Raw genomic sequence first — 10,371 nt, 5'->3', positions numbered from 1 at the left:
GAGGTGACTCTACTTACAGTGATCCACCATTGGCATGATTCTCAATCATCAGACCATCTGAACTCTTTGAAAGGTCTAAGAAGTCCAGTCGCCAGCCACTAAACCGTTTTGATAATCCTTGGCATCCTTAGTCTTGGCGTAAGGAATTGATCCTGCCTCATGGTGGCTCAAAGTACTAAGGTTACTAGCATGTGTGCATATACAGTATACTACTGTAATGTTGGAGCCACTCTCAAAGCTGGTGAGTCTGATGGCCTCTAGTCTTTCTAGACACCCTCCACTGAGGTGGCTATTGGCATGGGACAATTCCAATTGACCCTAGGTGGGCCGAACTAGGGGGGTTGGCATGTTTGTATACATGACAAGTTCTTTATGGAGGAGCCTCTCTCAAAGCAATGGGATATGTAAAACACTCAGAAGTACTATATTCATATTTGTTTCACACATAGGGCATGAAGGAGCCTTTGGGTGAGTAGCATAGACTATCATATGTTTACTCAGCCTGGTCCAGCCCGTAGCCTACCTGAGACTTGACGCCGCCATAGTCAGGCTAGTATAATCTGCAATAAAGATTCTAGTCCCTGGTGGAGGATCCACTCTCGAAGCTCATGAGCCGCCCCCTGAGCACGGAGCTACTGCGCCGCGCCAGCTGCTCGCGGAACTCGGCCGTCAGGAAGTAGTATATGAGCGGGTTGAGGCAGCAGTTGAGGCTGGCGATGCACAGCGTCACCGGGTGGAAGCGCCGCACGGCCACCACCACGTCGCAGTTCGTCACCAAGCCCTGCGAGGCCATCATGTAGAGCAGGAAGTTGACATGGTACGGCGCGAAGCAGACCAGGAAGACGCCCGTGCACACCAGCACCATACGCAGCGCCCGCCGGTTGTCGCCCGCGTGCTGCTCGGCCTTGCGCAGCGAGCGCCGGATGAGGCACGAGCACACCAGGATCACCGTCAGCGGCAGCACGAAACCCAGGAACTCGGCGAAGGCGATCATGGGCGCCGCCACGCGAAGATCCAGCTTCCGCATGGGCAGGTCCTTGAAGCAGTTGGAGCCGTTGCTGCCCCCGCCGTGCCCATGAGAGGAGACATGAGAGTGTCCGTTTGTGTACAGTGCATGACCGGACACGCCCTGCTGCAGTGGCAGGGCGGTGTTTGTAGAGCTGGCATTGCTGTTGCCGGCATTATATAGGCTACTGCTGCTGGCACTGCTGCTGGCACTGGTGCCGTCACTCCTCATGAGTATGAAGGGCAAGCAGCACAGTCCCACCACCAGCCACACGGTGGCGCTGATGCGCACGTCGTAGCGCCGCTTCCAGCCCTTGGCGCAGAAGGGGTGCATGAGGAAGGCGCAGCGCTGTATGCTGATGCAGACGAGGAAGGCGATGCTGGCGTACATGTTGAGGTACTTCAGGTAGAAGCACAGCAGGCAGAGGGCGTGGCCGAAGGGCCAGGTGTGCGTGAAGTAGTAGTAGATGCGGAGCGGCAGGGAGAGCACGTGGAGGAGGTCGGCCACCGCCAGGTTGATCATGAAGATCACCGCCTTGGTCTTTTTCCTGTGGACCCGGAAACAGGCAAATGAACAAACTTGATATAAAATACAGAAAATGTTCACAGATGTTGTACATTGAGCCTAACAAAGCTATGGTATGGATATATCATCTGAACAATAAAGTCATTTGTAGAGTGGTCTAGCTTACTCATAACCTTAAGGGTGAGGTAAGCCCTAAAAATCAAATACTATGAGAAGCACAATATTTTATTATTTTGTGGGTGTAATGTGACAGGATATAGTGAGTAAGAGTAAGAGTAAGAGTAAGAGTAAGACAGGAAATGAATGAGAGAGATGAGTTGCAAAACCACCCAGGCCAGATACAAATCATGTTGGCTGTACAACAGACTAGCAGGAATCACCCTATAGCATTTATAGCCAAAGGCTCAAATAACCTAGCCTGGTTCACACCAGACGGTGTATGTGTAGCTTCGGCGCCCCCTGGCGGAGCAGAGCTTCACACACTACCGTCTGGTACACAGCCATAGAGCACGCTCCGTCTCCAACCAGAAAATAGGCTGAGAATGTATTGCTTCTGCACGGCCTCCTCACCAACAAATTCCTTCAAAACCTCAGTTAATCTTTAAAGAGTCAATATAGTCTCTACTCTGTCTTGTGACTCCTCAATGCGAGTTACCGTTTATATTTAAGAAATAAATGCTCCGTCTATTTTCTGGTTGGAGACGGAGCATGCTCTATGGCTGTCTACCAGACGGTAGTGTGTGTAGCTCTGCTCCGCCAGGGGGCACCAAAGCTACACACACACCGTCTGGTGTGAACCAGGCTACAAATAACCGTCCCTAGAACAGCTTTTAAAATAATACAATTCATCAGCCAGTGAACAGACTACCAGTGCTACCGAAACTAATCTCTGCAACATCCCTCTCAGCAGCTCTATAGAGAAGTTGCACTTTTATTGTGAGCATAAACAACTTGTGTACTATAAAGAAAACAAATGAAGTGAAAGTCCCTCTGAGAGAAAGTCCCTTTGTCATTGTAACACACAGCACAACACAGCAAACACGTGCACACGTGCATTCATGTCTCACCAAAAGGGGGTAACAACATTGAAATGTAAGTTAAATCACTAATTTGCCTTTATGAGTTCTCGATGTACAGTAGGGCACATTTGGCATGGTAGCGGGCCATGATCCAAGATGATTTAAGCAAAGACCATATGGGACATCATGAGAATGGCTCTCATGATTCTTACCACACGGTTCCATAAAATCACCCACATCCAACAACCATAGGGAGTGATGTTTGCAGATGAGTGTTGTTTTTTATTCATCTCTAGCCTAGCAGATAAGTCTACATGAAACACACGTATAGTCTGGTGTTAGACTCTATAGGCAAAGTTGTAGAACATTGGAGAGACATTGACACCTGCCAACCGGCCAAATGCTGGTAAAACCTTGCTATGGCTAACAATTTCTCTCTAGCCACTTTGACAGGTAATATGTTCCTTGGTGAGACAAATCACAATAGTTGCATCAATTGCTTGTATGCACATATTCTTGCATAGTCTTGCATTGTATGAAATGCAGGCATATTCTAAAAAAAATGACTACAAAACTCTGGCCAGCAGAAAGGCATAGTGACTAAGTATAACCACTAGCCACAGTGGTCTGTGAGGAATAAAAGTTAACACCAAGTCCTGCTGTACGAATTGTTGGCGTTCAAACTGCCCAACTGCCATGCTAATGGGTTAAACCATCTGGCAAGCCGCATCCGCCCCCTTGGCTTTATGAGTGCAATCCAATATGTGACCTTGTTGCCTCCTCCACTTGCTTCTCATCATGATGACATCACTGACAACAGCATTATATTTCAATATCTTGCAAAAGCTCAATTGTAAAGTCTTTTTCTCATTTGCAATTGGGATGGTGAATGAAAAACAGTCCCTCTAAAGTTGTTGTGGCGAGGCTGACAGCTGGGAAACTTAATCGTTTTCTCCACGGAGGAGGGGCCAGGAGGCGGGACGAGGAGACAAGCACAAGTGGAGGAGGTAAGGACACATATTGGGATGCACCCTACAGTATGTCTGACATCCATGCTCTAGAATATTCTTAAAGGTACAGTCCACCTCCTTTCAGGAAATCACAGTTAGGCCCTGGTAAAATGTGATAATATATAGGATTTTTTGTCTGTGTTTGAATTGCCTAGCTATATTAAGAGCAATGGATGTATTTGCAACCAAACAAAACACCATCAAATGTACTATTATAAACCTTGTTGAAATTCATGTAAAATTCAGTGTGAAACAGCTATTTAATTCTGTCCAGTGATCACTTATGGTTTAATGCTAATGGTTATGATGTTAATGCTTTGAGTTATTATGCTTAGCAATGCTAATAATTCTAATACTAATAAATCTAGGAAATGAACACACTGAGAAGAAAATTACACGCACATTCGTGTGTAATTCGAAATACTGCAAATATGTGAAAATCAAAAAAAGGTGGACTGTTCCTTTAAGACTGTGTACAGTACAGAAGACAGTGTACATTCTAGACAGTAGAGTATGAGAGATGGGCCCTGACCTTATGAAGCGACACAGGACCCAGAGGGCCACACTGTTGCACAGCAGGCCAGGGAAGAGGATGATGGTGTAGAGCCAGGTGTACAGCTGCTCGATGTTGTGGTCCCAGTCGGCCAGGTCAAGGGTACAGTCCGACTCCGAGGTATTGTCCCCTGTCACAGAGACTATGGCAGACCTCATGACGACGACGGCTCCAGGTGGGCATTTACCAGGCGGGCAGGTGCACCAACCCACCACGGAAACAATCAGTCACAGATAGGAGGCCTGAAGTTCAGAGAGATAACAGTGAACCCGACGAAGCATGGACAAAACTCAGTCACTGAAATGATGGGGTAAAAAACAGCAAATCCAAACAGCAAGTCCTCCAGTGTGTGCTGATTCATCAACTTTTTTTCCTGAACCTGAGATAACACTTTTAATGTCTTTGCAAGCCGTCAATTATAAACCTGGGATTCATAATAGATCCAAAGGTCGATTTGAAGGATTTGGTTACACTTTGACACCAATTAAGTGCAAAGCGCAAACAAAGTGTAATGAGTCTCATTAGGGCTAATAATATTATCACATTTGGTTGCAATTAAATAGCCTATACATAACAAAAGAAATTAAATTGTTAAGTAATACTGCAAAAATGTTACATTTCATTTAATACTATGCAAATGTCTCCCTAAACGTGTTGTGTGTTGTGTTTCATTAAAAGTGCCTTTTATATAGTAGCAGGCCTGCTTAATTTCTCTATTTGAAGGACTGCAATGGAAAACATGGCACCTCTGGCCAGATGACTAAGCTTTTCTTTCCTACAAAGCTGAAGGCAGTTACAACATATTCTGTTGAAACCAAATTTAGAGTTGAACTCCTCTTTGCAGTACCTGTTTTAATATCTAAGTCTATTTTTTTTAAACAAATGACATAAAAGCATCAGCCCTAGTGTGTGTAAATGGGCAGTTTGACAATTTTGAAAGCATTATTTTCTCAGTTTCAATTTTCTTATAATAGTTAATACTGTGTTTTGCAGTGTAGGGACATGATTGGTCTTGGGACGAAAGGTTTGTCAAAAAGTTACGTAGCTAGTAGAGTTGAAAACATGACTGTTCTAATTGCTACCCGCATATGCATAAGGGGGGTGCCCCTTTACTTAATTCAGTGGCAGTCCCTCTACATTACATTAACATGTCACATGCCAAGAAATGTATGATAATGAGATGCCTAGTTGTGCGCTCCTTGACATAATGTGATATTTAAGGGGTCTTTGATCAAAAAGGTCACATCTAAAAGGGGCTCGATCAACGACCGCATGAGTGCAGACACCTTTGCACATCTGCATAGTCACTTCTTTCAGTTTTACTCATAGACACACACACAGACAACCACTCACCCACACAAATGCACATTGCCAGACACATGTACACACACATGAATACAGCATGTATGTAGCCACAAAAGGTCACACACATATTGCCGCCACTTTATTTCTTTTGGTAGGCTCTCTGTCTTGAAACTGCTACTAAAGATAGCAAAATAGCCTACTTAATACAGTACAGAAAGGGGAAAATAATAACATTATTTTTGGGTAGGTCTTGCCATCCTTGATAGTGTGCCATGTTTTTTTTTTTTTTTACAATGCTGCATACTTCAGAGCGTTACATTGTGTTGTTGATGTACATTTTTGAATATAAATTGAGAGTATTTTCAGATTCAGTGAGCGTTGTGCAGTACTGGGTCAAATCAGAGCTAACGGGCACGGTCAGCCCACAACTATCTGTAATAAAAACAGGAAGAGATTAGGGGGCATGCAGCTGCCCCATGCTCCATGCTTATCGCCAGGGCAACAGGGACTGACTGGTTCCTGGTATTCTAAAAAACAGCCAAGACAACAACCAAGATGCCCCCACCCATTCCTGTAAGGGGTATGTGTGTATGTGTGTGTGAGTGTGTGCATGTCTGAGAGAGAGTACAGTTTGAGTCAAGTGGACATTTTTTTTTACGACATATGCATCAATACTTGACTTGTCTGTTTTGAACAAATGACTACCTCACACCACAGTGTCCTACATCTATTCTTATCTGCGCTCAGACATCTTAAGACATGCACACATGTCCTAAAATGCTTTTCACACTTCGACTTATCAGAAAAGCAATCTCAACTCAACAGACTTCCTCCATATTTGTTAGTGTCTTCAGTGTTTTGCAACCCACCTCATACTTTAGTATAGGGGTACAATCAGATGCGTACAGTTTGTAGTAAACACAGTAAGGTGGGCCGAGCGTGTCGTCACATGTTTTAAGGACACGAAACATATTTCAAAAGAACATGACATTTAGTGTATATTAATGCTGTGTGTTTGATTTTTAACTAGACTTGGCTATATCTTAGAGGTGAACAGACTCCTCTAACTTGTGTTTCTCCTCATCTACTGGCCTGGTTGTACTGTATATATTATCTCCCATTCTTGACAATGTTTTATCATGAAACCACGTAGGAAGAACCGCAGATCGATGAGCTCCCCAGAGTCTGAGGAAAGGCCATGGTGGCCCAAAAACCATGGTGGCTCAAAAAATGCCCAGAAAATGGATTAAAAGGGAGCTCATTGGTGTGTGGTTCTTCCTTTGCCCTACATGAAATTTGTGCTTTGTCTCTGCACCTGGGTAAGAGGAATTGGATGTGCGTGAGATCTGAATGGGTTATCATGAAACCACCACCATGGCCTGATTCAACTTATTTTCCTTCCTGTGCATTCTTACCAGATCATTACACAGTCACTATTTTATACAACGGAAGTTGTCTCAATACATGCTCATTAAAATGTCAGGCAGCAATGCACTTTAGGTAGACCTATGCTGTGGAAGTGGTGAGATGTGTATGCATGTGTTGTGTAAATCAGGTTTGTTAAACATTATTAGCAAAACAGCTTCATATGGCATAAAATGAAACAACGATTTACAATGTCTTCAGGCTATTCTACATGAGTAACTATACTACACATCATTACACCTTTTTGCTGTATTACCAGAGACACATACAGGTACACAAAAGCAAAACCAACTAATCAGACAAAATTAAAGATTTGTTTGTATCCTTGATGTGCCTACCGTAGTCTGTGGCTGTGCCCTTAAGGGAATTTGTCGTCTTCTTTAATGCTTATCCAGTATGGGCATATGATGGTTCTGACTTCCAGCTGTCTGACACCCTCTCACGTGCACAGACACACACACACACACACACACAAATACGCAGACAAAAGGAAACACACAGACAAACACGTACAGTGTATTCACCTTCACATGCTGTCCCTCTTGTTCTCTCTCTCTCTCTCTCTCTCCCCCTTTCAAACACGCACTGGCAGAGGAGGAAGTGAGGAAGTGGCCCACCCGCCTTTTTAACAGTCCATGAGTTTGTTTTTCATCGGTTGATGACATCCATCATGTAGCAATGAGACAGCTACCACATGCACTGTAGTAACTGTTGCACGCTCTGACGTCTTCTGTGGTCGATTGTCTGTGTGTGCAGACCTACACTGTGTGTGTGTGTGTGTGTGTGTGTGTCTGTGTCTGTGTCTGTGTGTGTGCATGCGAGAGAGAGAGAGAGAGAGAGAGAGAGTGTGTGTGAGTGAGTGAGTGAGTGAGTCTATCTATTCATGAACAAACCAATCAACCAAACAATATTTACTGTACATTGTGCCTACTAGAAACAGTAATGTGAGTGGCAGAACAGAAGCTGCCTCACATCCGCACACCTCTAAGAGAAAAAATAGAAACATATATGTGTGTCAAACACAAACAGGTATACACGTGTGTGTGTGTGTGTGTGTGTGTGTGTGTGTGTGTGTGTGTGTGTGTGTGTGTGTGTGTGTGTGTGTGTGTGTGTGTACATGTGCGTGTGTGTACATGTGCATGTGCGTGTGTGTGTGTGTGTGTGTGTGTGTGTGTGTGTGTGTGTGTGTGTGTGTGTGTGTGTGTGTGTGTGTGTGTGTGTGTGTGTGTGTGTGTGTTCTGAAAGCAAAATCACCTTGCCACTATGGCAGCAGCCACAGTATTACAATAATGCCACTAGCATTGGTCAAGCGTGCCTTTTTAGGCCTTTTTTGAGCAAATGATGACAATTTCATCCATCTCTCATGTTGATAAAGAAACAATAAGCTTGAATTTGGTTCAGTTTCTGCAATAGAAAAAATGTAAGTCATTTTATTTCATGTATAGGGCTTATGTTTGGTCAAGAGAAGTGCTGACTGAAACTGTCCTCCATGGATGGTGGGGGGAAAGGAACTTAAGTGTAATATAGGGCACCTGCTTGTTTTCTTTGTTCTGTGCGGGCCACTTTTGCACTGTGCTGTGACCTTGTATGCAATTTCACTAGCGCTCTAGTGTGTGACATAGCTTAAAGTCTTTTTTTTTAGTTTGTCTGTGTTAGTTTGTGTGAAAGGCATTAATATAACATAGTAGGCTAGACCTCAGATAGTCTGACATGCCTTTGTGTTTGTCATATCAACAGTCTGCCACATACCTGCACCACTCGGCATTCCTTTCTTCCCCTCTCTCCAGTTTAAAAAAATAAAATAATACATGTCCCCCTGTTTATGCTATTCATACTTGATGGTGTCATATCCTATTAGGATTTTTACTCACTTCTTTCCTTCAGCATCTGGCATAGGCCACACCACACCTGTAAGCCTACTCCTATAAAGAATGCATGCTCATGGACATTTTAGTCGGCGATTTAAGGGTTAATAGACTTTTTAATCTATGTCTGACTGTCTAGAAGAGTAAAACACATTAGCCTCATATTTGAAATAAATCTTGAGAATGTGCATTGTGTGTCGTTCTGAGGTAGGGCGCCCTCGCCTGTTGGAACACATGCACTCACAGCTGATGGCAGATTCTGATTCGCGGAAGAAGCAGGCGCGTTGCATGCTGGTAGTAACCAATCGAATTTAGTGGAGCTCATTTTGAACTGTGCACTTTTCAGTCGGCTTGGTTGACAATAACACGGAGTTTTGGTTGACGTTGTAACATTTCGTGACAGGTAAATAGATTAATTAATTCATGTAATGAATGTATTTTGTGTGTTTTGTCTAGTTAATGCACGCTACGTACGTTGTCGTTTCGTTGAAGTTGTTGCCACGCGTTTTGCTTGTCGTTTAACCTGACAGCCAATGGAGCTAGTCAAGCTTAGCTCAGATACAACTGCTAAACTCTGCTGATAAACAGGTTTTTAATTTTACCTTTAAAATATATATTTGAAGCTTGTTTGCCACAATATCCTAGCGCCAATGACAGTACTAGGTTGACTTTAAAGCAGTGACGGTGAGAAGGGAGACCCTAAATCTTTGCTCTGAAGACCTCGGGCTTGTTGCCCATACTAGATTACTAGACTACTTGAAAGATACTTTGTCGCAGGGCTACGGCGGTAGCTTCTTTTTGTCTTCATACTTTCTGTAACATTCAGAAAGCTACAGCTGATCTTTAGAAGATGACTTGTGTTGTTTTGACGGTTAGGTCTTTGTCCGCATTATTCACAGAAGATTGGAATGTGCAGCTTATGATGAGCTCTTACATCTTGGCATTTGGGCTGTAGGCTATCAGCCAAACTACTACGACATTCGAGATTCTTCCCAACTTGGCCAAGGGATTCAGTCTTTTGTTTTGTGATGCGTCGATGTCGAACATTTTACCTTGCTGTCAAAACATTTTCTTTCTCAAAGTATTGTTTGGCAGTCACTGCAGTAAGCACAGCCTTTACCCCAGATAAAAAATCAGCAGACAATCTAGTTAGGTACTTGTAAATGCAGTTGTCAAATCTGAAATCAACACATTTGAACAACTATGTCTATGCACTTTTGTACCATGACATTTCAGTTATCGTTTTGCCTTCCACTTTCCAGATTAGCCCTAATTGTGACTCACAATTGTGACTCGCTGTGAAATAACCATTGCTTCTTGGTTGTGCATTTTAAAAGATGGGAAGGTAAAAACTGCCATTTGGATGTTTAAAATTTTAATTTAACACATCACAGCTTAAAACAGCATTCCTGCTTGCTTGCTCGCATCCTGTCTCTCTTCTGTTTGTCAGCACAGAGCTTTTAACTAGGCAGGTGTGGGTGTGGCCACAATCAATTAAGCAATCAGCTACCCCACCTGCAAGCAATCTCCACATACACACTGAGGTAAAATGAGCAAGCAAGTAAAAACTCAAACAGCCTTACAAAGAATACATAATATCAAAAGAAAACACTTTTAAAAAGACATTTCAAACAACATTCAAAAATGTGTACAAGCAACGAGA

The 10,371-nt window shown here is 43.4% G+C and overlaps 1 protein-coding gene across 1 annotated transcript; it reads right to left on the bottom strand.

Annotated features, from left to right (window-relative positions):
- Nucleotides 1-223: 223 nt before the first annotated feature.
- Nucleotides 224-7,421, bottom strand: p2ry10 (P2Y receptor family member 10). The gene is made up of 3 exons (XM_063190458.1): nucleotides 7,182-7,421; nucleotides 4,093-4,355; nucleotides 224-1,553 (listed from the first exon to the last, which is right to left on the bottom strand). Exons 2-3 carry the CDS (start codon nucleotides 4,269-4,271, stop codon nucleotides 575-577), a joined length of 1,158 nt encoding a protein of 385 aa, XP_063046528.1. The 5' UTR covers nucleotides 4,272-4,355; nucleotides 7,182-7,421; the 3' UTR covers nucleotides 224-574.
- Nucleotides 7,422-10,371: the final 2,950 nt, after the last annotated feature.

Source organism: Engraulis encrasicolus, chromosome 23 (genome assembly GCF_034702125.1).
Source record: "Engraulis encrasicolus isolate BLACKSEA-1 chromosome 23, IST_EnEncr_1.0, whole genome shotgun sequence".
Taxonomy (NCBI): Eukaryota; Metazoa; Chordata; class Actinopteri; order Clupeiformes; family Engraulidae; genus Engraulis; species Engraulis encrasicolus.
Note: the sequence above shows the minus strand (reverse complement) of the source record. Positions and strands in the feature narration are given on the sequence as shown.

Bases quoted from the DNA above. Each gene is read 5' to 3' on its own strand.
- p2ry10 (XM_063190458.1), bottom strand. From the start codon at position 4,271: ATGAGGTCTGCCATAGTCTCTGTGACAGGGGACAATACCTCGGAGTCG. The intron at 1,554-4,092 runs GTCAGGGCCCAT...CCGGGTCCACAG, and splicing joins GTCCTGTGTCGCTTCATAAG to GAAAAAGACCAAGGCGGTGA.